The following is a 27,252-nucleotide window of genomic DNA, read 5'->3' on the forward strand; positions in this document are numbered from 1 at the left end:
GATAGCGTTCAGGTGCATGTAATTGAGTGGGAGCGAAACCCACGAGAATGTTGTAAACATCTTGACCACGCCCTTACTTGGCCTCGTGGAAACTGGCTATAAATAAAGACACGGCTTGTAGTCCGAGGCGCTGTCTCTCTCCATCCCAGAGGGCAGCGTCCCACCGAGACCCAGCTTTCTTCTCTTGTCTGGCTTTTCTAATCCTTCACCGCCCCCTCTCAGGGTCACCGAACCTGGCTGAGCTGGTGCGGCACATGAGGCTCCCAATCTCGGGCTGAGTATGCCATGGCCGTGCCCACCCGCCACAGGGGAGAGACACAGAGTCCCTCTGCTTGGGAAATGAGATAGCTCGGCGCTCTCTCTCCTCCCCCTACCCCCCACTCTGTAATTGCTCTTTCTTTCTTCTTCCAGAAGCCTGCCCCCAGCTCTCCACAAGTCTCCCCTCCCGGTCCTGTCACGTCCCCTGAGAGCAGCCCTTCCCTCTCCGGCCCCTCTCCAGCAGCAACCATCTCCCCGTCAGGGATCCCGAAGCGGCTCACAGGTAAGGACACACGGCCTGCCCTTTCGGTTGCTTGTCCTTGTCCCCACTTGGATTTCAGTGCCAGGCAACCGTCCTCATGACAGCTCTGAGTTTGGCCTTGTGGTTAAGAGCAGAGCTCCACCGTCCACTGGCTGTGTGACTGGGCAAATGGCTTCATTCACCTATTTTTGTCCCTCTTTTCAGTGTAGATACTAGAAGATTTAAGATGATTGTGTGGCTCGCATGTATTTTCATTGGATGGTGTGGTATAAGGAATAATAGCGGTGACGCGGGCTGTGGGAGTGCAGAACTGAGCCTGCCCAGAGGAGGTGACCCGGAAGATGGGTTAGGGTTCGCTGTGCTGGGAAAGGGCGATGGGAAGTGTTGCAGCCGAGAACAGCAGGTGCAGAGGCCAAGAGGTAGAACAGCCTGGTGTGTTTGGGGCGTCCATACGCTTCAGCGTTTCTGGAGAATACAGTGCCATTTGGAGAGCGGGGAGAGTCTGAGGGCGAGTGGGGAGAGGTGAGCTGAGGAGGAGAGTGGGGGCTGGCTCCCGGAGGGCCCTGCACGTGAGGCTAGGGAGCCGGGCTTTAGCCTGCGGTGCTGGGGAGCCCTGGGGGCGCTGCGAGCTGACGGCTGGTCAGGCCTGCGGGAGAGGTGGTCCTAATAACATAACTGAGCGGCTCGGGCTGACACCAACATTGGCTCGGGCGCATCAGGGATTCATTTTAGAGGAAGTGACATCTGAGCTTTGTCCCAAAGGGCTGGGCCACGAGCTCAACAACACGTACCAAAGCCCAGAGGTGACTGCGGAGTATTTGGGAATGACAGCCATTCAGAGATGTTGGTAAAGAAAGTGGATTGTGTGGCATGGGAGTTAGGGGGTCAGGTGGAGAGAAGTTAGGATGGGAGGACAGAGTGGACGCTAAAAGGCTTTGTCCCGGAGTGGGGGCGGGGAATGTGGGAAGCTTTCGAGCAGGGCAGGGGCAGTTCCCGCCACAGCTGCTAAAGGCCCCTCTGGGGTCATGGGAAGGAGCCCGGAGACCAGGGAGAAGGTGAGAATTGATGAAAATCATTACAGCTGCCTTTTCTTCACCATGTGATCTCAATTTGGCGTCTTCTAGAAACAGGCTCTGAAACTCTGTGACTAGGATTCAGTGCAGACCATTTCTTGGGGAGGTGGGAGGTGCAGGGAAGACAGACGGTGATTCAGGGGAGGGGAGTCGCCCCCCCCCCCCCCCAGGGGTGCTGGAGCTTCATTCTCTGGGGAAGCGCTGGGAATTGGCCTAAATGTGTGCAGAAGGATCTGCCGGAAGTGCGGGGAGCTGGGTGCTTATACACCAGCACCATTAGTCTCTGGGTGAGGGAACTCCCAGGGTCTGTAGATTCCTGGTGCATCGGGCTCCTGAGGTCCTGGAAAATGTGTCCAGGACACACGGAGATGGTCAGCTCCTGGGGATGCAGGCACGGAGCGCACTGGCTGCAGTTGGGACTGGCCGAGCCCGTTGCACCCGTGCTTAATTTTTGGGATTATTTCCATCCTGCGGATGTGGGAGAGTGAGGCCCAGAGAGATTAAGTAACTGCTCACCGTCATGCAGCCAGGAGGCGGCGGGAGCTCCAGGGACAGGCTCGCACTGGGCAGTAGCTGTGGGCAGGAGGAGAAGGGGGGGACCCGGGGCCTTTTCAGGAGCCCCATCACAAGGGGGTCGGGGTGCGCGTGGTGCCGAGTTCTCCGGGGCGGGGCAGGTTGGCCAGCGAGTCAGCCACATCTCAGCCTTTGCCTTCCCAGCTCGAAAGCAGTTTTCTAAACGGAAGATTCAGGATGTCCTAGAGGAGCACAGCACGGACAAGGGCCAAGAAGCCAAGAGGAAGAAGGTGGAGGAAGGTGAGGCACCGGGCGGAGGGGTGTGTGCGCACGTGAGTGTCTGACTGTGCACAGAGGGAAGTCTGGAAGGGCGTGGCCCATCTGGGAGGACAAGGTGTTAGGACCCCACTGATTTGATGCCTGTGTCCATGAATGTAACTACGTCTGTCAACCCACACACCGATATGGGGCTTTAGTAGGAGAGCATTTTGGAACATAGCCACTTGGCTGTCAGTGTAGTTTCCGTACAGTTTCCCACTTTTTATCGTTACTTTTTGGAAATACGTTCCTCTAAATGATCCCCTTTTCCTTGTAAAGTTTACCAGGAAGCAGAGGCTCCCACGTTTCCCCAGACCCCGCGGTGTCGCAGTCATTTTTTCGTGGTGCCCGTGGCCGGTCCCAGACCAGTTCTGTGTACTAAGTAGTGGATATCCAAACCACTGTTTATGTTCTAGGAGCTCGGGCACTTGAGGAAAATAACACACATACGTGGAGAGGAAAATTAATATTTCTGTTTTATCCTTAAGTAGTCACAGTGGTTTATCATAGCATGTCTCCTGGGCGCTGCACCGCTTCTCGGACTGGAATCCAGTTGCAGACTGCCACCCTCATTTCCTGCTTCCTGCCCCGAGCTGATTTCTGTGCAGTGCTTGGTTTTTATCACCGCTACTAGTGAAAACCAGCTTTGCAAAAACTGTAACATCAGAAACTGCAAGGAACGTGACCCGATACTGAAAACTAAAGTACCTTGACGTAGCAGTTCATCAGTGTGGGCACAAGTCCCCAGTTTCTGTTGCAAGTGTCAGGTCTCCTGCGGTGTCCCTGTGAGTTCCTGCATCTTGGTGAAGAGGGAGCTGCAGTGATAAAGGTCTGATCGATTGATCGATCGATCCTTTGGGGCCTGAGATTAGACCAGCTGCAGCCTTTGCCACTGTCGGTTTGTTTAATAAAAGGTCTTTATGAAGCTCATCTTTCCCAGGGGAGATTGCATTTCCTGTTGGCAATTTTTAGTCAATAATGAATTTTTTTTTTAAAATATATTTTATTGATTTTTTTACAGACAGGAAGGGAGAGAGATAGAGAGTTAGAAACATCGATCAGCTGCCTCCTGCACATCTCCTACTGGGGATGTGCCCGCAACCCAGGTACATGCCCTTGACCGGAATCGAACCTGGGACCTTTCAGTCCGCAGGCTGATGCTCTATCCACTGAGCCAAACTGGTTTTGGCGTCAATAATGAATTTTACAATGAATTAATTATCAGTGTCTGGGGATGTGGGGGTGGGTGGCTTTTTCTACTAAGATAAATTTTTCCCAAGTTTATACAACTTTTATTGTTTCCCTGATATGATTTTTTTCAGTCAGTTTAATTTTTTTTATTATAATCTGTAACAAGTTATCACATGCAACTCCTATTCTGTGGTCTCTAATTCTAAAATAATTATAAGAAAAGACTGGCCTTGCTCAGCTGCACAGGTGAACACGGGATTGGCTTCCCTTGGGGGTCCCCACCTCCCGTCCCTGTACAGCAGGCATGTCAAACTCAAAGGCTAACGGGCCAAGTAAACGAGGCATGCGGCCCGTGGGCCGCGAGTTTGACATGCTTACTTTACAGACACACTCGATTGGCTCAAGAAAGAATAAAGGGGCAGAACGTCTTGGGAGGTGAAATGTCCTTGGGGGTCAAAGTGACTTTTTACCTTCTCGCTTCCTGTGTGTCCTCAGAAGCAGAGACCCCAACAGAAAACCTCCCACAGCCGGAAGGGGCCAAAGAGAAGAAAGCAGAAGAGGGGGACCTGCCCATGATGCCCCCCGAGCCCCAAAACGCCTGCAGTGAGTGTCAGATCCTCTTCCCCCTGCAGCCCCATCTCTGCTTTTGGGGTCAGATGTCTTGGTCGGACAATTCATTTAAATGAGACGTAGATTCTTAAGTGTGTTGTTTACATGTGGATTCTGGGTTTTATTATTGTAATTGTTTTATTGCATGCACGTGAGAAAGAAAGAAAGAGCCAGTCATCCTGCAACAAAATACATCTCAGGAATCATAGGCACTGAGTAATTAGTTGAGCGATAATTTTTAAGTTGGACAACCAGGCTGAGTGTGGGGTTTAGAGGTCAGCCTGCCCCTCACCAGCCCCGCCATCCGGTGTCTGTGAGCCCCCCGAGTTAGGAACAACCCGTGGGCCGTTTCAGGATGCAGAGTGGTACCTGATTTTCCGCAGCTGCGGAAGTGGGGACATTTTCTCATCGGGCTGCGATGTCTTTTTACCCTTTCCATAGGTCTCCAGTTTGGGGTTAAGTGCTAGAATCCCCTGAGTTAGTACCGACAAAAAAGCATCAGGCTCAAAGCTTTCTCTGGGCCAGTGGTTGGCAAACTGCAGCTCGAGAGCCACATGCGGCTCTTTGGCCCCTTGAGCGTGGCTCTTCTACAAAATACTGACTTCTGCGCATGGACCACGAAGTTTCAATCGCACTGTACGTGTGCGCCCGCACATGGTATTTTGTGGAAGAGCCACACTCAAGGGGCCAAAGAGCCACATGTGGCTTGCGAGCTGCAGTTTGCCGACCACTGCTCTGGGCAGAGGAAAAGGGCCGAGTTGGTGAGGTTTTCCATTTAGAGCAGTGGTTCTCAACCTTGGCTGCACATTAGAATCACCTGGGAATCTTTTTAAAATCCTGAATTCCGGGCCTCATCCTCCAGGAATTCTGTTTGTTACTAATGTTGTGGCCCCACCCCATCACAAAGAAACAATTTCCGGAGGGTGAGGCCCAGAAATCAGGATTTTAAAGAGTCCCAGGTGATTCTCATGGGCAGCCAAGGTTGAGAACCGCTGGGTTAAACAGTAAAAAGCTTCAGGGTGGAAAGTTCGCAGCAGCACCGTCCGACCTCTCGCTTTAGAAGCCGAGCCGCCGACAGAAAGCAGCTCAGAGCCCGTGGAGGTGGTGAAGCAGGAACCCCAGGACGAGGAGCCGGCCAAGCCGCCCCCCAGAGCTCCCAAGATGCTCAGGAGTTTCTTCAGTGAGTTTCTCCTCCTGCCTCCCCTCCCCGGGGCGGTGCTGGGAGGAGGCGGGCCGGCCTTTCTCCAGCGAGAGGGGCAGGCCCCTTGGCCTTCCTGTGTTAGAAAGTCTGATGACTGCGTCTCCTGGCTTGTCGCTGGCTACTGAGAGTCGGGGAGGGGTGTGGGATGGGGCTGTCAGAAGGAGAAGGACCCACAATTTCCTGGCTTCCTTCCCAGCCCCACGGAAGCCGGCAGTCAAACAGGAAGTGAAAGAAGAGGGGCCTGGCACCCCAAGAAAGGAGGCGTCTAAGGGGTGAGTCAGCGTCTGTTGAGTAGAGAGGACAGTGGATTGAAAAGATCCACTGTCCTCTACTGGGGATGTGCCCGCAACCAAGGTACATGCCCTTGACCGGAATCGAACCTGGGACACTTCAGTCCGCAGGCTGACGCTCTATCCACTGACCCAAACCGGTCAGGGCAGCGAGCTCCTTTTCTTGAACGCGTACTGTGTCAGGTACAGCTAAAGGCTCTCTTCCTCTGTGGCAGTCCTGCGGAGGAGGCGGGTATTTTAGCCTTTTCACAGGCATTGGAACCAAACCGCTTTGATTTTACTCTAAGCCTACAAAAAGGAGACTGATAATCACAGAAAATTTTCAGCTTTAATTATACTAATACTAATAAAAAAATGTTTGGGGGATTCTTAACGTCAGTTTTGCACCCCAGTGGAGACCTAAGTGAGATTAAGTGGCATCGTTTCAGCGTGTGACTGCACTGCAGCCAGCTCCTTTTCTTTCTCTTTTTTTTAAAAATATATTTTATTGAGTTTTTACAGAGAGGAAGGGAGAAGGATAAAGAGAAACATCGATGAGAGAGAAACATCGATCAGCTGCCTCCTGCACACCCCCCACTGGGGATGTGCCCGCAACCAAGGTACATGCCCTTGACCGGAATCGAACCTGGGACCCTTCAGTCCGCAGGCCAACGCTCTATCCACTGAGGAGGCGGGTAGTTTAGCCTTTTCACAGGCATTGGAACCCTGAGCCCAGAGAGGTTAGGTCGGCTTCCCCAAGTCCCACAGGGAGGTGGGGGTAAGGCCAGGCCTGGGACTCATGTCCCCCGATTCCTAAGCCTGGGCTCTCCCTTCACCACTGCCCCGCCATGCCTCCTGGGCGTGCGTCTGTGCTTGTGCATGTGTACAGACATTTCTCTACCATAGATGACGTCTTATGTCTCCTTCCTTATTTCCTGTGATACTGCGACCCTTTTTCTTACCTCAGTCCCAGCCCGATCACTTGTCTGTGTCTGATGGCTGCCTGTAGGTGACAGGCCGACCTGCGGGACCTCCAGTTCTCACCTTTGAAGTGGGACGTATTGATGACAGGAAGTTAACATCCACTGTTATCGTGTCCCAGGCGCTAGGCCGTGGCCTCTGTGCTCCTCACGGCACCAGGGTGTGTCGATGCTGTTGGTACCCTTTTCGCAGCGAGGGGAGTGAGCGTGGAGGCAGGGCAGCGTCGTGGAGAGCCGAGAGCCCGCTCCACCCTTGCCAGTTGTGTGGCCTCGGGGGTGACGGCCTCTGTGCCCGTCTCCTCCTGAGGGCGGAAGCATGTAGACTAGGCTTCGGCTCCGGCCAAGCTCAGCAGGCTTATAGCGGCTGCTGTTATTACCGTTATTACTATTACTTGAGTTTAGGGCCTTGCTTAGGCCGCAAACGGGGAGTGTGGCAGAGTTGGGATTTGAAGCAGGCAGTCTGGCTGTAGTTTCTTACCCAGCATGCTCTGCTGCCTCTTGTTGAGGTAACAATAGAAACAGCCAGGACGGCTGCATTTATTCGACACGGAGTCTGTACAGTTCACCGTGCACAGCCCTGCACCTGCTCCATCCACAGTCCTGTCTGCAGGAGAATCGGCGGGAGAGCTGAACAATCTGGAGCCTTCCATGTCCCTTCGGTCCCCAGTTTTGGAATAGATACAGGCCTGAGGCTGGAGTTAGGGTTATGTTTATTTATTTAAAATATCCTCACCGGAGGATATTTTTTTCCATTGACTTTTTAGAAAGAATGGAAGGGGGCGGGGGGAGGGAAGGGAAGAGAGAGAGAGAAACATCAAGGAGAGAGAGACATTGATTGGTTGCCTCCTGCATTTGCCCGGACTGGGGTCGGAGATCAAACCTGCAGCACAGGTACCTGCCCTTAACCGGGAATCGAACCTGTGACCCTTCGGTTTGCAGGCAGATGCTCGAACCATTTAGAAACACCGGCCAGAGCATCAGTGTTGTGTTTCAAATAATCCCCACAAAATGCACCTCGCGAAAATCCTTACCCTATTTCTTCCTTAACCCGTATGACAACATGTCACTATGGGATTTCGGTGGCTTCATTGTACAGATGGAGACACTGGTTTGGGGACAGAAGCCACTTCTCCAGGTGACTCTGCTGGTTGGCGACGCAGCAGGGATTTGAACCAGATGGTCTGGCTGCAGTCGGGGCTGTGCTGGCTCTGACAGGGTCAGCGTGAGGCTGTGATGTAGGGGTCAGAGCAGCCTGGAGCCCTGCTACTAGCTGTGTGACGGGGGGGAACTGCTTCACCACTCTGGGCCTGTTTCCTGGTTTGGAAAATGTTGAAGAGCCCGTACCTGCAGGACGGATTGCTAACAGCTGTGTGCTCTTAGCACAGTGCCTGGCACTTCGTGGCGCCCTGTGACCTCACCCTCGTGCTGCCCACCCAGAGTGAGCGAGGGAGGGGCTGGTGAGAGGCCCAGAGGGGTCGTAGGTCTCATAGTGTGGACTCCGAAAACCATGCTCCACTATAACCACGTGGACCCCTTTTCTGTTCCTCAAACGTGTTGAGCGTGTCTCTACCCCAGGGCCTTTGCACTCACTGTTCCCCCTGCCTGGGATGCTCGTTTCCCTGATAAACACTCTGCTCACCCTTCTGCTCAGATGTATCTGCTCAGGCCTTCCCCCACCCCCTCTGAAGTAGCATCTGTCAACCCGCTTTCTCCCTCTACTTGATTTTATTTTGTTTTCTGAAATATTTTTTATTATCTAAAGTTACTTGTTTATGTTTTCTCCCCCAGACTCTCCCACTCGGATGTGAGCTCCAGGTTAGCAAACTTTATTTTCATTTACTTCTGGGCCTAGAACAGTGCCTGGCCGTGGCAGGTGCTCAGGAAACGTTAGCCGGAGGAGCGGGCTTCTCTTCAACCCAGCGTCTACCTCATCTAATCTCCCTTTCGCCTCCGCAGCCCCCTGGACCCATCCAGCTACAACCCTGCCAAGAAAAACTACCATCCCGTCCAGGACGCGTGCTGGACGCAGGGCCAGAAGTGAGGCTTCGCCCTGGCCGCCCTGCCGTACTCCAGTCCCTGTCGCTGCGGCGGCCTCTCAGGAGACCAGTCGCAGGACACTGTCCAGGGTCTCCTCTGTGTTTTGGGGACACAGCAGCATTGAAGGGGACAGAGAGAGAACCCCGGGGAGCAGGCGGGAGCAGGGGTGGGCATGCTTTTGGGTATCGCAAGGCCGTCCTCGGGGAGGCAGGCGGGTGGAGGACAGCGTGGGTTTACATGCTGCTCTTGTGTGTCCCTTCCCTCCCCAGGGTCCCTTATCTGGCTGTGGCCCGGACGTTTGAGAAGATCGAGGAGGTTTCTGCTCGGTAAGGAATCCAGCCGGCTGGGCGGGGCGGGTGCCTCCGGCTCTGTCCCTGGCCTGGCAGTCCCTCTCCTCCTCCAGGCTCCGGATGGTGGAGACGCTGAGCAACTTGCTTCGCTCCGTGGTGGCCCTGTCGCCCCCAGACCTCCTCCCCATCCTCTACCTCAGCCTCAACTGCCTCGGGCCCCCCCAGCAGGGCCTGGAGCTCGGCGTCGGGGATGGTGTCCTTCTGAAGGCGGTGGCCCAGGCCACAGGTGAGGAGGGGCTGCGGTGGGCGTTCCGCGGGAGGGTCTGAGATGGTGGAGAGGGACTCAGGAGGCAGTGAGTGAAGAGGACCTGGGACAGATGGCAGGGTGTGAGGGCGGTGCAGGTGACTGAGACCTGGGCCCGCAGTGCGATGGGCCTGGGCGGAGAGGAGCGGCCGGGGAAGATGCCGCAGGCAGAGCGCAGGATTTGGGGGCGGGCCTGGGGGTTGGGCTGAGGCAGGTAGTGGAGCTCCTAAAGGACTGAGCAGTAGAGCCCGGAGGGGCCCAGGGGCGAGGAGAGGGGTGTGGAGCCGGCAGCCTGCAGGGGCCGCCCGTGTTTATGGAGAGGCTGGCGGCGTGTGTGGGGCGGACCTGCCTGCCAGGGCGTCCAGGGCTTGGTGTTTATTGTGAGGGACTTGGGAGCCACAGAAGGATTGTGAGCTGGCAAGGGGCAGGGGCCCGGGCAGTTCTGAGCCCGTGTGGAGCACAGACAGGAAGCTGGGAGTCCGGGGAGGAGGCTGGGGCGAAGGTCCAGGGGGAGGAGGAGCGGGGGCCAGGCCCTCAGGAGCAGAGGCGAGGGTGGCGTGGAGAGAGACAGGACAGGAGGGACCTGCGGGCTCGGGGGGTCAGGGATCTTGCTTGACTGGGAGGATGGCGGAACCACCACTAGGACGGCACTGGTGAGGCGGACACGTTCAGGGAAGTGTGTTGTTTCACGTGGGCCTGTGTCTGGGGGCCGCCGACATGTGGGGAGCCACGTCCTCAGCACATTCGCACCCACTCACGAGCGCCTCCTCGTGGCCCAGCCGCAGGCTTGTGAGAGTTGGGCAGCACTTTGGAAATGCTGCCACCGTCGGCAGGTCGTGTCTCCACATCACACGCAACAGGAGGGTCACACTTGTCGCTGCCCCTTCTGCGCGGTTCCACGTACAGGCACGAGCCCGACCACTCCGCCTGTCTGCTCACGCCTTGCAGCGCCGGGGCCAGAAGTGCCTGTTTCCTTCTGAGTTGCTTTCCCTCCATTCCTGTGTGTTAGAGTCAGGATTGTATCGAAATGACGTGTCAATAGGGCGTCAGCTCTGCGTTTGTTTTCAGCGTAGATAAGAGACACAAGGTACCGTAGCGGTGAGGCGCCAAGGATGGAGCACAGCGGGCAGTGGGCGCAGCCTTCCAGCTGCCTGCTCCCAGCCTCTGCTGTGAGGAAAGGGGCGGTTGCTCTGATGGGGTGAGAATGTGGTCACAGCTGTGGCAACTCACGGTGCCACTTCCCAGCCCCCGGCTCTTACAGCGAGGGTGCCCGTGGGCCCAGTCTGGGCAGTGAGTGAGGCCAAGACACATCTGTGTGTTTAAATTGGTGACTTCAGAAAGTTCAGCATGGCTCTGGCCGCGAAGCTCCATTGGTTAGAGTGTCATCCCGATACACCCAGGCTGCGGTTCGATCCCCGGTCAGGACACACACAGGAATCGACCAATGAACGCATAACTAAGTGGAGCAACACATCAATGTCTCTCTCTCTCTCTCTCTCTCTCTCTCTCTCTCTCTCTCTCTCTCTCTTTCTTCCTTTCTCTTCCCGTTTCTTCCTCTCTCTAAAATTAGTAAATAAAAATTTAAAAAAGGCTAACAAAAGAAAAAGCAAAGGCCTTTTGGACACTGGGATAGTGTTCACGGTCAGCTAGGGGGCAGGCAGAGGGTCCTTCGGTCTCCTCTGTCTACACTCGCCCCTGGTAATCTCATGCTACCCCGTGGCTTTGACTCCCACGTGCACACTGACGCCACCACTCCAGCCTCTCCCCTGGTGTGGACGGGTCCGTCCCGCTGCTCACCGCACTCCACGTGAACGTGCAGTAGGCCTCTCACACCGATGCAGTGGAGACGGGTGTGGGATGAGCCACTTCAGGAAGTGGGCGGGCTCTGGGAATGGGGAGGTGGGGGCTCGCCCCAGCACACGTAGCTGGAGAAAATGCCAGAGAGTTGTCAGTGCAGCCACAGGCCTCACCCTGCTCCTCACGCTCTGCCCCCAGGTCGGCAGCTCGAGTTGGTGCGGGCTGAGGCCGCCGAGACGGGCGACGTGGGGCTGGTGGCCGAGAACAGCCGCAGCACCCAGAGGCTCATGCTGCCCCCGCCCGCCCTCACTGCCTCCGGGGTCCTCGCCAAATTCCGAGACATCGCCCGGCTCACTGGCAGCGCTGTGAGTGGGGGGCAGCCCTGCCCCGACCCCCGACCCTGTGCCCTTCGCCTCAGGACCCAGGGCCAGGCCTGTGGCAGGGGGGTGGGGGCGGCTGGTTACACTTTCCGGGGCTGGATCGCGTCAGCTCCGTGAGGGGTGCAGAGCTTCCTTCTCCCCGCTCAAGGCTGCGGGAACCTCCTCCTGAGATCCTGGCACCTGACCTAGTGTCAGCTGCGTGACAGGACTCGGTCATTTGCTGACCAAAGCTAGGGAGGCAAGGAGAGCGGGCCCTTTACTGAGCATGCGGCTGGGGGAGCGGGGAAGGGGTGCAGCGAGGGGGCAGGTGCTCCAAGGGCGGCATCTCTCCAGGCAGCTGGATGGCCGGGAGGAGGTGGGGTCCTCTCCCCGCCCCCTGGGCCTGACTGCTCTGCCCCCACCTCTAGTCCACAACCAGGAAGATGGACATCATTAAAGGCCTCTTTGTGGCCTGCCGCCACTCAGAAGCCCGATTCATCACCAGGTGAGTGTGTGGGCGGGGAGAGGGGGAGGAGGAGGCGGGAGGGTGGGCAGCTGGAGCCCTGAGATGGGAGCAGCATGCGCTGGGGAGGAGCCAGCTGTGGGAGTGGGGACACAGGTCCCCTCGGGCCCGCTCCTCCTGGGTGGTCCTGCCCGGGGAAGAATCGGGCTCGTGGGTGGAGAGTGCCACGATAGATTGGTGATGTCTGCCTTGGCCTGAGCCCGGCAGTGAGCCTGGGGGCCAGGTGGTTGCCATGACAGGGAAACGCCATTGACATCCTGGAGCGTTTCTGGTGCCCTGTCCTGAGCCACATGCGCCATCCCATCAGTGCCTCCTGCAGCTCTCGAGGCAGGCGCTTTCCTCACCCAGTTTATAGAGCGGAGGCGGGGCACAGGGGGGGTAAGCCTCGCCCTCCAGGTTGCTGGCTTGGGTGAAGGCCTGTGCCCGCGACAGGTCCTTGCCCATCACACACTTGTCACCACTGCGGCAGGCTGCTGTGTTCTGGTTCCAGGCTGGCTTTGCCCCTCCCCCTCCCCAGAAAGCCTCACCCCTTTCTCAAATGAGATGAGAGGCCACGACACCAGCGAGGCACGTGGTTCTGCCCCAGGAGGTGCCAGGGGTGCTTGTTCTGGCCTCGGTTTCCTCACCTGTTAAGTGGGGCTGTGGTGTTTGGGGCCCCTCTGGCTCTGAAGCTGGTTTTGGTGTCTGGGGAGAAGGTCTCCAGAGGGTGGAGGTGGGGGAGCCTGGAGGAGAGGAAGGTGTGGGGGCAGGATTGGATAGGTGTGCGCAAGCCCACTGCCCCGTACCCGCTCTCTCCCAGAGCCCTGAGTGGACGGCTGCGCCTTGGGCTGGCAGAGCAGTCGGTGCTGGCCGCCCTCGCCCAGGCCGTGAGCCTCACGCCTCCAGGCCAAGGTGAGCCCCCATGGGGTCCAGTGCCCACCCCTTGAGTAAGCCCAGGCATCCCTTCTTCTCTGAAGCCCACACACCCCTCCCCGGTGGCTCTGCCTCCTGCTGCCACTCCAGACCTTCCCTGAGGGAAGTTCCCTGGCACCCGTTCCGTTCCTTGTCTGCAGCACCCCACCCTGTGGACCCTGGGGTGGCTGGGGGTTGGGCATCCCAAAGCCTCTTCTGTTGGCTCCTGTCTTAGAATTTCCCCCGGCCGTGGTGGATGCTGGGAAGGGCAAGACAGCAGAGGCCAGAAAGACGTGGCTGGAGGAGCAAGGCATGATCCTGAAGCAGACGTTCTGGTGAGACCCGGGGGCCGCTGGGGACCGAGGCACAGCGAGGGGTCAGATACGTGCGGCCTGACAGAGGCCCAGAGAGTGTCAGCGGCAGGAGGGCCGATGAGCAATTCTACACATGCCCACGGGCACCTGCTCTGGGCTAGGACCACAGGGTGCTGGGCACCGGGCAGTGAGCAGCCTGCAGAGCCCCCAGGCCCGGGCAGGGGTCTCAGGTCTGCCTGCACATGGGGATTGCAGACGTGCTCTCATTCTCCCCCCCTCACCCACCAGTAAATCGGCACCTCTGGGAGGTGGAGCCTGGCCTGGAAGAAATACTGTGTTTTGTTTTGCTTTTAACATCCTTGAGTGCTTCTAGTGTAGTCAAGATGACAGATGGCTGAAGGCAGCTCAGACTGAGGGACATAGGGTCAGAGGGATGTGTAGGGACACAGGGAGGACGGGGGCAGATAGCAGAGGCAGGGTGACGAGGAGTCAGGGAGAGGGGAGCCGACCAGGGGCCAGGAGACAGGAGTCAGGGAGAGGTGGGGGCCGACCAGGGGCCAGGAGACAGGAGGAGTCAGGGAGAGGGGAGCCGACCAGGGGACAGAGGAGGGAGAGGTGGGGGCCGACCAGGGGACAGGCAGGCAGAGGTGAATCTTGCAGCCTGAGAGCAGAGCTTCCAGGCTGCCAGACTTTCGAGCTCTGCAAGGACACCTCCCACCTTGTTCCCCCCCCCCTCCCCCGCCCCCCCAGCCAGGTGCCTGACCTGGACCGGATCGTCCCGGTGCTGCTGGAGCACGGCCTGGAAGGGCTCCCGGAGCACTGCAAGCTGAGTCCAGGTACAAGCCACCCGGGGCCTCGGAGGCCTGACCACAGCCTCACCCTGTGCACCGCTGGCTCGGGTGGGAGCTGGGGCTGCCCCTCCTTCAGGCTCCTCTCCCTCCTCTGGGCCTTGGCTTCTGCCTCCGGGGGGCTGTGAGGGCCACTCCTCTAAGAACCCGCAGAATCTTCTCTGTCCCCAGAGTGGAGTGTTCCCGGGGGCCCAGACCCATTGCTTCCCCCGGGAGCTCCGCTCTGTGCTGGGTCAGGGAGGAGGCTGCTGTCGCCAGGATTCCCCAAGGGCAGTGGTCAGGCCGGACAGAATCTCACACACGAGTCCAGAGGAAGGCAGCGGCCAGGGAGGGCAGCCGGCTATGCTCTGGGATCCCCAGGGACCCAGGTTTCTTCTCCTGCCACCCTGTCACCCCAAGGTTGTTACCCTAATGCACGTGGTCACAGATGGCTGACGTCTCCGTTCTAGATACGGAAAGAGAGAGGGGACAGCCAGGGTCCTGTGGGTGTGACCCAGACCCTGCACGCACCGCTTGTGTGCAGTCAGCAGTCGCACAGTTGGTGGTCCCTCTGCCCCGCTTCCCTAACGCTCCCTCCCCTCCCCTCCCAGGGGTCCCCCTGAAACCAATGTTGGCCCACCCCACCCGGGGCGTCAGCGAGGTCCTGAAGCGCTTCGATGAGGCAGCTTTCACCTGCGAGTACAAATACGACGGGCAGAGGGCACAGGTATGGGGGGCGGGCGCATCCCTTCAGCAGAACGGACAGGGCTGGAGAGCAGGGCGTGGGGGCAGCAGACCCAGCCCAGACCCGCCCCGTCTGCCCTGCACGCCTCTCGGGGCTCAGTGCCCTCCTCTGTGCAACGGGTGCAATGACCACCCCCTCACTGGCTGATTTGAAAATCGATTTTATTTGGTAAAGTCGTCAAAATTCCTGACCCACAGCAGTGGGCGCTCAGGAAGGGTCCGCTGTGCTCGGGCCCTGCTGGTGGGTGTGTTCCTGTCACAGATGCCGCGTAGCCATAGTGACACAGGGTGAGTCCTGTGACCCAGGCCTGGAGGTGGCCTGTCAGGCCTAAGGGTGCTCAGGTGGCTTTTCTGTTCATCGCCTGCGGCTGGCTGGGCCCCGGGTCACAGGTGGATCTTCAAAACACAGAGAAAAAATAAGAAAATGACTTACGGCAGTGACAGTGACTTGAAATGTACATACATGTTGTAAGTCATATATGTGTTACCCCCCACATAATTATTTCTCGCGATAACAAAGGTATAAAATGGCATCGATGTAGCTCTGCTTGAGCACTGTGACCAGGCTGTATTACAGTAAATACAGTAACAGGAAAACCCAGGACAGTAGTCACAGCATAACATCCAGCCAAATCACACAGAAAGACCCTTGTGCGGACGGAGGGGGGTGGGCCTGGGATGATGAGAGGACGGGGGTGGGGGTGGGGGATGGGAGATGCTGTTCGAAAGGAGACGATTTGCTCAGGTCTCTGCACCAGTCCTTCAGAGCTTCTGGGACCTTCCACCAGTAAAGTGGGGTCAGAAGAGAGAGGAGGGGCTGCCCGGGCTGGACTGGGCTCTGACGTCCTCTCCCCTCCCCCACTGTCAAAGATCCATTTTCTGGAAGGCGGGGAGGTGAAGATCTTCAGCAGGAATCAGGAGGACAATACTGGAAAGTACCCGGACATCATCAGCCGCATCCCCAAGGTGGGTGTCTGCCCCCCCTTCTCTCTCTCCCCTCCGGCGGGGGCTGCAGTGACTGCTGCAAGGAACCGGGGTGGGTCCAGGCCAGCTCGGTGCAGCCGGGATATGGGTCTGTGTCCACACGTCTCTTTGAGTTCGGTTTCAAGTGGTCAGTGACCTTGAGAGCTGCAGCAGGAAAAGGACATTTGTTTCCTGGAGTCTGCCTTTTGGCCTCGGCTCCACCTCTCACCAGCCCTGGGCTCCCCCTTCTACTTTCAGATTAAACTCCCGTCAGTCACATCGTTCATCCTGGACACAGAAGCCGTGGCTTGGGACCGGGAGAAGAAGCAGATACAGCCGTTCCAAGTGCTCACCACCCGCAAACGCAAGGTAGCCTCAGCCCCTTCACTGCCTGCCGTGGCCCGCCCGCCCTCATCTGCCTCCCAGTCCTGCCCACTCCCCAGAGGGTCAGAGTGTTCGTCAGGACGCAGGTCTCAGCCAGTGCAGTATGGCTGCCACAGCTCCAGCCATTGCATCCTCATCCCAGCAGGCCAAGTAGAAAGCAGGAAGAGCTATTTTCCTACATCTCGGGGTTTTGTTTTGTTAAAATATATTTTTATTGATTTCAGAGAGGAAGGGAGAGGGAGAGATAGAAACATCAATGATGAGAGAGAATCATTGATCAGCTGCCTCCTGCATGCCCCCTACTGGGGATCAAGCCTGCAACCCCAGGCATGTGCCCTTGACTGGAATCGAACCTGGGACCCTTCAGTCTGCAGGCCAACGCGCTCTCCACTGAGCCAAACCAGCCAGGGCTACATCTCTGTGTTTTTTTATGAAAGAAGGTCTGTTCCAGGAGCCCCCACAGCCTACACCCCAGCAAACTTCTTTATTCTCATTGGCCAGCATGTGTCATGTCACCACCATTAGCTGCAAGGGAGGCTGAGAGAGCAAATACAGTGGGGCCTTGACTTACGAGTTTAATTCGTTCTGTGATGGAGCTCGTAACTCAAATTACTCGTATGTCAAATCAGTTTTCACCATTACAATGAATTGAATGCTGGGCTGATGTGGCATTCACTATGGCGTACACTGTGACATTCGCTGCGCCAACTAGCGGTGGGGTATCTGAAGCTGGCTCGTAACCCGAATTTTAGCTCGCAACTCAAAGGAAAATATCGGCCGAGAGGCGGCTTGTATCTCGAAAAACTTGTTAGTCGGGACACTCGTACGTCGAGGCCCCACTGTACCTGACAAAGGGGAAGAGGTTGGGATCAGCTGAGCCATCACCGTCCGGTGTCTGGCCGGCAGCATTGCCACCCTCGCAGCTGTGTGGCCCGTTGGGTGGGAGCAGGGGAGAGTGGTAGGTGACAACAGTGTCTGCCTCAGGCAGGATGGGAGGGGACCCAGTCGGGCCCGACTCACCTTTCCCCAGCCCTGCTCTCTTCTGCCCCAACCCAGGAGGTGGATGCAGCGGAGATCCAGGTGCAGGTGTGTTTGTACGCCTTCGATCTCATCTACCTCAATGGAGAGGTGAGTCCCGGCTTCGCTTCCCGGGGCAGCCGAGGGGTGAGCTTGGGAGCCAGGGGCCCGAGTTTCACTCCTCTGTCACGTCGCTGAGATGGGAGGCCACTCCTGGGCAGTCGTGCTCCGTGGTCCAAGGAGTTGCGTGGGCCCCCGGGACCCTTCAGGGTACACAGATGTACCCAACAGCACATGTGTGAGGCGGGCTTTCCCCATGTCGTGTGGCTGCCTGAAGCAGATGTGAGGATCCAGCCCGTGTTAAGATAATGTTTTTGAGATCATCACTTTTTTTTTTAAAATATATTTTATTGATTTTTTACAGAGAGGAAGGGAGAGAGACAGAGAGTCAGAAACATCGATGAGAGAGAATCATCGATCAGCTGCCTCCTGCACATCTCCCACCGGGGATATGCCCGCAACCCAGGTACATGCCCTTGACCGGAATCGAACCTGGGACCTCTCAGTCCGCAGGCCGACGCTCTATCCACTGAGCCAAACCGGTTTCGGCGAGATCATCACTTTTATTATATATTTATTTATTATTGTTATTATTTGTAGTGCGGCCACTTTCTTTTTTTAAATTTTGTTTTATTATTATTATTTTTTTTAAATTTATTTTTATTGATTTCAGAGAGGAAAGGAGACGGGGAGAGAGATAGAAACATCAATGAATCGAACTGTGACTTCCTGGTTCATAGGTTGACACTCAGCCACTATGCCACGCTGGCCAGGCATCATCATCATTATTGTTTAAATGTTTTTTTTGTTTTTGTTTGTTTGTTAATATATATTTTTATTGATTTTTAGAGAGGAAGGGAGAGGGATAGAGAGATAGAAACCACAATGATGAAAGAGAATCATTGATTGGCTGCCTCCTGCACGCACCCTACTGGGGATTGAGCCCACAACCCAGGCATGTGCCTTTGGCCGGAATCAAACCTGGGACTCTTCAGTCCGCAGGCCGGTGCTCTATCCACTGAGCCAAACCGGCTAGGGCTGTTTTTTTTGTTGTTTGTTTTTTTTTTAAGAGAGAGTGGAAGGGAGAGGGATAGATAGAAACATCAATCGGGTGCCTCCTGCACATCCCCTACTGGGGATCCAGCCTGCAACCTGGGCACGTGCCCTGACTGGGAAATTGAACCTGTGACTTCTTGGTTGTTCATGGGTCGACACGCAACCACTGAGCGACACCAGTTCTCCCCTCCTAGCTGTGTTGCCGCAGATGACTGGCTCAGCCTCTCTGTGCCTCAGTTTCCTTACCCGTAATTGAAGAGCTAACAGCAGCACCTGCTCTGTCTGTTACAGGCAGGTTAAGTGGTGGGACATGGGCGTGGAGCACCGGGGCTGGCACATGGAAGCTTTGATACAATTAGCTGCCGTCACCGTCTTCCTCCCGATAATCCTTGACGACCTGGTAGCTGAGCAGTGACAACTTTCCCTGCCCACTTCCTAGCGAGGTGGAGCGTCTTCGGGCTCGTGGGCCACGGCATCTGTTCTGTGACTTGCTTGTCTGTGGGTTCTCTTTTTTTTTTTTTTAATTTTTTTACAGAGAGGAAGGGAGAGAGATAGAGAGTTAGAAACATCGATGAGAGAAACATCCATCAGCTGCCTCCTGCACACCCCCCACTGGGGACGTGCCCGCAACCCAGGCACATGCCCTTGACCGGAATCGAACCCGGGACCTTTCAGTCCGCAGGCCGACGCTCTATCCACTGAGCCAAACCGGCTTCGGCTTAACTATTATTTTGTATTTAGTCAAACATAACATTTCCCCCCCTTAATGCATTCTCATCCCTGAGATTCAAGAAGGAAAAAAGTCATCCTTTTCCTAGGATTCTAAAAGTTTTCACTTAGCTTTTCTTCTGGTATCTTCCCAGTTTTGTGGCTAGTGGGGTTGGCACATGTGTGCGTGTCAGGCAGGATCTGAGTAACTGTGTGCAGCCCTTTAAGAGGAACACCTGGGACTCCGGTAGCCCCCATGTCACTCAGCCACATCCCTGCTGGTTTATAGCGAAAGTTACGGGGACTTCTCTTCCCAGCACTGGAACTCTGGGCTGGGGGCCTGGTGTGGGGCTGGGACCCCTCGCTCCCCAGGGAAACCTCCACAGCCAAGATATCCCTCCCAATTTTAAACCGCCATGTGGATATGGCACCAGCTGGTTGCTTGATTCTGCCCCTCCTACCAGTCTTGATGTGCTTCTTCTTTAATTCCTTAGTCGTAGGACTTCCAGCCAGATTTCAGGTGGTTCTGAATGATGGTGGTTCTGTATTTTAGTTGTAAATTTCGATGTGGTTGTGGGAGGTGGTGAGTACTGCGTTTACCTATGCTGCTATTTTCCCTACTTCTTTAAAAAATGTTTTTTATTAATTTGAGGGCGGGGGGGGGAGAGAGGAAATAACCCACATTGATTTGCTGTTCCACTTATGCATTCACTGGCTGGTTCTTGTATGTGCCCTGGCTGGGGATCGAACCCAAAACCTTGGTGCATTGGGACAACACTCTAACCAACTGAGCTACGTGGCAACCAGAAATTCCAAAGTTAAAAAGTGGTCACACTGTGTGTCTATTAGATAGTTCCCAGCACAGTGCCTACCAGGGCGGGCAGTCAGTTGCACATTTAGCTTCTTTCTGTCCTAACGGGGCAGAGTTGAGGTGCTGTGACAAAGATGGGAGTATCCTGCAGAGCTGAGAATATAGTAGAATTTGGTTCTTTATGGGAAGAGGTTGCTGGCTGTGCATTAACATAGAAAATACCCTCTCAGGAGCGTGTCTGTGTTACAGCATGATGATCGTGGGCTTCTTTCTGCCTTGATTCACTGGTGTTAAAAAAGGAACCATCGTCTTGGTTACAAGAGACCGTGGCTCCAGCAGGGCCGTGGCTCCTGTTTACGCCCCTGGGGCCCCGGGATCTGAATGGCCTCCAGCCCCCAGGCCCTGCCAGCCTGTACTTAGACTCTCAGGACCTCATGTCGGCTGGCTCTCCCCTCTCCAGGCTCTCCTTAGCTCCCTGTGACTTGTGCTCCCTGTTTTGGGGACTTTTCTTTCTTTCCACAATGGCGTCCCTCCCTCTCGCCCGCCCCTCAGTCCCTGGTCCGTGAGCCCCTTTCCCGACGCCGGCAGCTGCTCCGGGAGAACTTCGTGGAGACGGAGGGCGAGTTTGTCTTCGCCACCTCCCTGGACACCAAGGACATGGACCAGATCGCGGAGTTCTTGGAGCAGTCGGTGAAAGGTGAGGGTGCCGCCCCCCTCCCCACTGCGGTCGGGAGCCGGCCTGCGATCCGCTGTGATCCCGGCCCACCCTGGACAGTTCGCCCCGAATCCTGCCTGCTCCAGCTGGGAGCCCCGGCTTCACAGGGCGGCGCTGTGTCTCCTCAGACTCCTGCGAGGGGCTGATGGTGAAAACCCTGGATGTCGACGCCACCTACGAGATCGCCAAGAGATCGCACAACTGGCTCAAGGTGACTGTCCCCCAGCCTTCCCGCTGAGCCCTGGCCCCCCCCCCAGCCTTCCCGCTGAGCCCTGGACCCCTCCCACCCCCAGCCTTCCCGCTGAGCCCCGGACCCCTCCAGTCTTCCCGCTGAGCCCTGGATGCCCCCAGCCTTCCCGCTGAGCCCCGGCCTCCCCAGCTTTCCTGCTGAGCCCTGGACCCCTCCCACCCCCAGCCTTCCCGCTGAGCCCTGGACCCCTCCCACCCCCAGCCTTCCCGCTGAGCCCTGGGCCCCCCCAGCCTTCCCGCTGAGCCCTGGGCCCCCCCAGCCTTCCCGCTGAGCCCTGGACCCCCCCAGCCTTCCCGCTGAGCCCTGGACCCCCCCAGCCTTCCTGCTGAGCCCTGGACCCCTCCCACCCCCAGCCTTCCCGCTGAGCCCTGGACCCGGAGATATTTCCCGACCAGGACGTTGACTTCAAGTCCTACACTTCACTCTGTCTGAGCTCAGGAGCCTTTTCCTGAACCCTCTGCCTCGCACTGCAGCCTCAGGTCTCCCCCCTGCAAGTCCTTGTTAATGAAATCGCCCGCTCAGTGCCCTGAGGCCACAGTGGGAAAGCCCGACGAGGTTTCTCTTCTCCCTGAGCCTGCCTTCCATGTCGGGCCTTCCACGTCAAGTGGGGCAAGCCGGTCAGCAGGGCACAGGGAGGCAGAGTCCGGTAGTGATGTCCGCTGAGAATGGACATGGAACGGGCATCTGAGTGAAGAAAGAAGTCAGCTCAGGGGCAGCGAGGGCAATTGGAAAAGCCTCTCCAGAGGCCACATTTGGGTCAAGACACAGACAGGAAAGGTCGGCCGTGAGGATCAGAGCAGCCATCCAGGCAGGGTGCGCGGCAAGTGCAAAGGCCCTGGGGTCGGAACAAGCTCGGTGTGTAAGGCAGCGAGGCCATGGCTGTGGGGTCGGTTGGAGAGCAGGCCCCGATCACAGCGCATGGGGGCCGTGGAAAATAACACTGGGGCTCCCTCTGGGTTTCGGAGGCCAGCAGAGGTTCTGGGCAGAAGGCACGTGACCTGCTTGTCGTTTTGCACAGGTGCTCTGGCTGGTCCGTGGGTGGTGACGGGCGTGGGTGCTGGGCAGGAGCAGGAGCACAGGTGGGAGGCTGTTGGGCAGGAATGACGGAGGCTGGATGGAGGGACATGAGGGGCAGGAGGACCGGAGCAGGGCAGGGCTTGGAGTTGAGCTGGCCAGACCTGCACCTTTATGAGTCGTCTGCGGTCTGTCTGCCCCCACAGACTGTAAGCAGCTCTGAGGGCAGGAACCTTTCCTGTCTCAGGACACAGCCCCTAGGCGTCCCCAAGGCCGAACTCCCGCCCGGCTCACAGTTGGCACTAACTAGTGTTTCCGGAACGAACCGGGGATAAGTGTCCTCTGTGTGAAGGAGTGAGGGGAACCGGTCTCCGTCTGAGGGAAAGGGGATCCAGCATGACCCCAGGTCTCCCCGTCCGGCCTGGCCCCCCCTCACCGCCCGCCCTCCCCCCCCAGCTGAAGAAGGACTACCTGCAAGGCGTGGGGGACACCCTGGATCTCGTGGTGATCGGCGCCTACCTGGGCCGCGGGAAGCGGGCCGGCCGCTACGGGGGCTTCCTGCTGGCCGCCTACGACGAGGAGAGCGAGGAGCTGCAGGCCATCTGCAAGGTGCGGGCTGCGCTGCGCTGGGCTGGGCAGGCGCCGGGGGTGGGCTCCACGGCCGGGGGCCGGATCGGCGGCTCTCACCTCTGTTTCCCCTCGTTTTTATTTACTTTTGCTGGAGACTTGCTTCATGTAGAAAACCGGGCGAGGATAGGAAGATGCGAGGGAGCCGTGTGGGTTAGGAACGGAGTCAGACAATGAGGCCTAAGGGAGAGAGGGGTTTCTTTTTCTCTCCTGTAATGGAAGGTCTGGAAGGGCAGGCCGCTCGCCGGCGGCAGGAGGGACACAGGCGGCTGCTCTCCCCGCAGTGGGCTTGCCATGCGCTTCAGCCTCTGCTTCACAGCAGCTGCAGGAGGGACAGGCCTCCGGGGTCCGCCTCAGCCAGTGAGCGGCTTCTGGGAAGGGGCCTTGGTCAGAGCTCGGCTCCTGGCCCAGCCCCTCTGCAAGGGATCCTGGGAAACGTCGTTTCTTTTTCCCTTAGTTTAAAGCTGCACACATTTGGCACAGAAAGAGAGTACGCTGTCACCTACAATCCCAGTACCTGGAGGGAACGCTTTATCTTTACAAAATTGTGATCCTTCTCCAGGAGTAGTTCTCTTTACTGCTTTTTGCCCTAGAGCAGCGGTTCTCAACCTGGGGGTCGAACGACCCTTTCACAGGGGTCGCCTAAGACCATCGGAAAACACATATATAATTACATATTGTTTTTGTGATTAATCACTAGGCCTTAATTATGTTCAATTTGTAACAATGAGATTGGGGGTCACCACAACATGAGGAACTGTATGAAAGGGTCGCGGCGTTAGGAAGGTTGAGAACCACTGCCCTAGAAGTACTGTGTTTCAGTGCTATCCCTGCCTGAGTCCTAGAGATGGAAAGTGTGGGGTTTCTCCAGGCCATTCAGCACTTCACGCGCGCGTGACGGGACTGCGGCCCTGATAGTTTAGCCGCAGCCGGGCCCCGGTTTCCCGAACCAGCGCCTGCGGCTGGGGGGGGTTGGGGGTAGCTGTTGCATTGCCACCTGTTCTCCTAAGTCAGCACTGCGCGTGCGTTAACTCATAGTCTGTGTCAGAAGAGACTTTACAATTCAGAAGTATCTGTGGCCGCCAATCTGTCACCATTTTACATAATTAATTAGAATAGTTTTCTGCAAGAGCTGCTGCTGGGACAAAAGTGAGAAAAATTTTATTTTTATTAAAAAAATGTTAAATATATTTGTATTGATTTCAGAGAGGAAGGAAGAAGGAGCGAGAGATAGAAACATCAGTGATGAGAGAATCATTGATCGGCTGCTTCCTGCATGTCCCCTACTGGGGATTGAGCCTACAACCCGGGCATGTGCCCTGACCAGGAATCAAACCGTGACCACCTGGTTCATAGGTCAATGCTCAATCACTGAGCCACACTGTCCAGGCAAAAGTGAGATTTGAAGACTCTCAGTTCAAAGGGCTTTCTGTTGACATTTTAGATCAGTGGTTTGAAGTTGTCCATCTTGCTATTTTGCCCGCAGCAAGGGGTACTTTTTAGCCTTGACTGTCTGGGTGGGTGAAAGAAAACTCTTGGCAGTGTTCCCATTGGACATGACACCAGTTACGGGGCAGGTGGGATGTCGGGCCCAAGGGAGTGACTTGCGGGCCAGGGAGACAGAGCAGAAGGAGCAGGGACCGTCGCCCTGGGATTTGTTCTCCACCCCAGGTCTGGGAGGGGTTGGCTGGACGCTCAGCACCCTCTGTTTTCTGTGGGTGCTGGTTAGGCTGGAGCGGGCTGGGGGCTGGTGTGCGGATTCGGGGCCTCAGTGGAGCAGGGAGGCAGTGCCGGCCGCTGACCTGCCCCGTCCTTCCGCAGCTGGGAACCGGCTTCAGCGACGAGGAGCTGGAGGAGTATCACCAGACCCTGCAGGTGAGCGGGCGGGCCTGCGCCTGTGCGGCGGGCTCTTGGCTCTGGTGAGCTCGGGCTCTGGGTGCCACAAGCAGGGGGCAGTGCAGCCGGCTTTGGGGTGCAAGTCCCAGTCGTGCCGGCCACTAGCAAGTGCTGCCCGCCAGTCAGGGGTCCCATCTCCGCAAGCTCAGGGCCTCGGCCACAGCAGGGGGGCAGTCTCGGGGGAGGGCGCTGTTGCGGGGTTCCCCAAGTCGATCCTTAGGGTGCTGGCTGAGCTGCTAAGTGGAGGTGTTTGTGGTCATGGTCACAGGTGTTTTGGGTGTGACTGTCTTTTGTGTTGGTGTCTGTGACTCCATTCCTGTCCATTCTTTGGTTCTCTCTCTCTCTCTACGTCTCTATCTTCACCTCTCGGGGTCTCTGCCCCTCTCTCTGTCAGTCTCAGCTCCCAGGGTCTCTGTCTTTCGTTTATTCCTTCTCCTATTTCTCCCCACCCCCACTCCTGGCTCTGCACCTTAAGGAGTGTCTGTGTCTCTGTCTTCCCCCATTTACCTCACTTCCCAACCCCCCAACCCTCCATCTTGATTCTGAGACCCGAGACCCTCTCTTCCACCTCCTGCTGCTCCCTGCAGGCCCGGGTGCTGCCCACCCCTCGCTCCTACGTCCGGGCAGACGGCGCCGTGGCCCCGGACCACTGGCTGGAGCCCAGCACCGTGTGGGAGGTCAGGTGCGCGGACCTCTCCCTCTCGCCCATCTACCCCGCTGCCCGCGGCCTGGTGAGTGCCTGCGCCTGGGGGAGACGCTCCAAAGAATTCCAGACGGGAGGGTGGGGCGCCCTGCCGACGGCTCCCCTTCCTGGGGGGTGACTGGGAAACTGCGAGCTTGCATTTTATTTGGGAGTTAGATAACAGGGTCAGAAGTCTCTCTTTTTTTTTTTTAAGAGAAATACCCCAGGAGTAGAAAGAAAACAGTGAGATTGCTGTTTCACACTTGGCTCTTAGATACTTTTTGAAAACAAAGTTCTTCTAAGTAAAAGCTGATGACACATGCTGTTACATTTCTTTAACTGTATGAATTCCCACACCACCTCGTTGTCCAGTCCCTTCTCTCACTGGTGGTTCAGTCCTCGCCACGCGCTGGGGGCCGGGGCCGCGGAGGCGCTGTTCCCAGCGCGGGCTCTGAGCTCCTCCTGCGCGAGAAGGGGTCTCGCGTTAAGTGTGCCTCCTTTGCGGTTTCTTCGGATCTGGGCATCTCGCAGCCGCTTTTCTGGTTAGAAGCGGGCTCCGTTCAGAGGCGGAGCCTGTGTTTGGGATCGCATTTCTTCTCACTCATGAGGTCAGGGTCCCGGGACCCAGTGTTGGGAGCAGCCTGGGCAGCGGGCGCTGTGCCAGCAGCAGGGCACCTGTGTGCACGTATTTAGTCCTGGGGACACTGAGCAGCCCAGCCTGCAGGTGGGGAAGCAGAGCCGGGAGCTGAGGGACTGGCCCCGGGTCTCACGGCTCCTGGGCTTTGGGAGCTGGGATTTGACCCCACAGTCTGGTTCCAGAATCCACACCCTGACTCCGCTGCTCCCCGTCCTGGCCCTGATAATGCCAACCGCCTAAAACACAGCTGTCACAGGTGGCATTTCTGTTTTGTTTTTTTTTAAAATATATTTTTGTTGATTTCAGAGGAGAAGGTAAAGGGAGAGGGAGAGAGAAACATCAATGATGAGAGAGAATCACTGATCGGCTGCCTCCTGCACTCCCCCCAATGGGGATCGAGCCCACAGCCCGGGCACGTGCCCCCGACTGGAATCGAACCCGGGACCTTTAGTCTGCAGGCTGACGCTCTGCCCACTAGGCAGGGCACAGCTAGCGTTTCTTAAGCGCTGCCACGCGCCAGGACGGTCCCAAGGGCTTAGCACCTTATTGAACCCTGACAACAGCCCATTGCTAGCCCCACTCTATGGACCAGGAAACTGAGGTGCAGGAGCGGGGAGGAGACTTGGGTAGGGAATTGTTAGCGAGGACCGAGGCTGGGCCACAGGAAGGCCCCCATCATCGCCCTGCTCCCCAGGTGGACAGTGAGAAGGGGATCTCCCTCCGCTTCCCTCGGTTTGTTCGCGTCCGTGAAGACAAGACGCCGGAGCAGGCCACCACCAGTGCCCAGGTGAGGCCTCGAGGGGGTGCGCTTGCCTGGCCCGACCAGCTTCTGGGAGAAGTGGGCGCCAACCTGCAGGGGCGAGGGGTGGGGGGCAGCCCTGGCTCTGACCCCCGCCTGCCCTGCCTCCTCAGGTGGCCTGTCTGTACAAGAGGCAGAGTCAGATTCAGAACCAGGAGGACACAGACCAAGACTCCGACCCGGACCTGGAGTGTTTCTACTAGGCCCTGCCCTCCGGGACGGGCGGGGCCAGCGCCTCTGGCGTTAATACGCAGATCCGGTGTGCAGTGTGTGTGAGGGTGTGGTTTAAAGTGGGATTTAGTCATTTTTAAAAAAATAAATAATTATCAACCCCCTGCTCCGTGTCCAGGTCTTGCCGGGCTCTGGGGGTGCTCTGATAGCTCCACGTGGAGGGCGCGTGCCAGTGTGCCAGGGGCTGTCTGAAGCAGCGCCTTCCGGCAGAACTTGGCAGCGACAGAAACATCTTCCACCCGCCGTGCAGTGTGACAGCCACCGGCCAGCCGGCGAGCACTTGAAATGTGGCTGGTGCAATTGGGGACATATGTTTATTTTTACTTATTCATTAAAATACTAGAGGCCCAGTGCACAAAACTTGTGCACTGTAGTGGGGGTCCCTCAGCCGGGCCTGCACCCTCTCGCAGTCCAAGAGCCGTTGGGGGATGTCCAACATCCTTAGTGCTGCCACGGCGGCAGGAGAGGCTCCCGTCACCGCCGCTGCGCTCACCAGCCATGAGCCCGGCTTCTGGCTGAGCTGTGCTCCCCTGTGGGAGTGCGCTGACCACCAGGGGACAGCTCCTGTGTTGAGTGTCTGACCCTGGTGGTCAGTGGGTGTAATGGTGACCGGTTGTTCTGCCAGTCGGTCTATTTGCCATA

The 27,252-nt window shown here is 57.1% G+C and overlaps 1 protein-coding gene across 5 annotated transcripts in view; it reads left to right on the forward strand.

Annotated features, from left to right (window-relative positions):
- The window catches only part of LIG1 (DNA ligase 1), a 36,187-nt gene extending 9,471 nt beyond the window's left edge, over positions 1–26,716 (forward strand). For 3 of the 5 annotated variants that reach the window (XM_059665958.1, XM_059665961.1, XM_059665964.1), the window contains 25 exons: positions 412–541; positions 2,311–2,406; positions 4,111–4,218; positions 5,285–5,404; positions 5,622–5,697; positions 8,463–8,489; positions 8,631–8,711; positions 8,981–9,037; positions 9,115–9,287; positions 11,301–11,467; positions 11,890–11,966; positions 12,784–12,875; positions 13,111–13,210; positions 13,940–14,025; positions 14,628–14,743; positions 15,631–15,726; positions 15,982–16,092; positions 17,164–17,235; positions 20,312–20,456; positions 20,603–20,685; positions 22,195–22,347; positions 24,187–24,240; positions 24,849–24,992; positions 26,275–26,367; positions 26,493–26,716. In XM_059665958.1, the coding sequence (XP_059521941.1) occupies positions 412–541; positions 2,311–2,406; positions 4,111–4,218; positions 5,285–5,404; positions 5,622–5,697; positions 8,463–8,489; positions 8,631–8,711; positions 8,981–9,037; positions 9,115–9,287; positions 11,301–11,467; positions 11,890–11,966; positions 12,784–12,875; positions 13,111–13,210; positions 13,940–14,025; positions 14,628–14,743; positions 15,631–15,726; positions 15,982–16,092; positions 17,164–17,235; positions 20,312–20,456; positions 20,603–20,685; positions 22,195–22,347; positions 24,187–24,240; positions 24,849–24,992; positions 26,275–26,367; positions 26,493–26,582 (2,547 nt within the window). In that variant the 3' untranslated portion in view covers positions 26,583–26,716. The remainder of the gene's footprint in view (positions 1–411; positions 542–2,310; positions 2,407–4,110; positions 4,219–5,284; positions 5,405–5,621; positions 5,698–8,462; positions 8,490–8,630; positions 8,712–8,980; positions 9,038–9,114; positions 9,288–11,300; positions 11,468–11,889; positions 11,967–12,783; positions 12,876–13,110; positions 13,211–13,939; positions 14,026–14,627; positions 14,744–15,630; positions 15,727–15,981; positions 16,093–17,163; positions 17,236–20,311; positions 20,457–20,602; positions 20,686–22,194; positions 22,348–24,186; positions 24,241–24,848; positions 24,993–26,274; positions 26,368–26,492) is intronic. The other 2 variants (XM_059665959.1, XM_059665960.1) reach the window with 2 other exon arrangements.
- The last annotated feature ends 536 nt before the right edge of the window (positions 26,717–27,252 follow it).

Source organism: Myotis daubentonii, chromosome 15 (assembly GCF_963259705.1).
Source record: "Myotis daubentonii chromosome 15, mMyoDau2.1, whole genome shotgun sequence".
Classification (NCBI taxonomy): Eukaryota; Metazoa; Chordata; class Mammalia; order Chiroptera; family Vespertilionidae; genus Myotis; species Myotis daubentonii.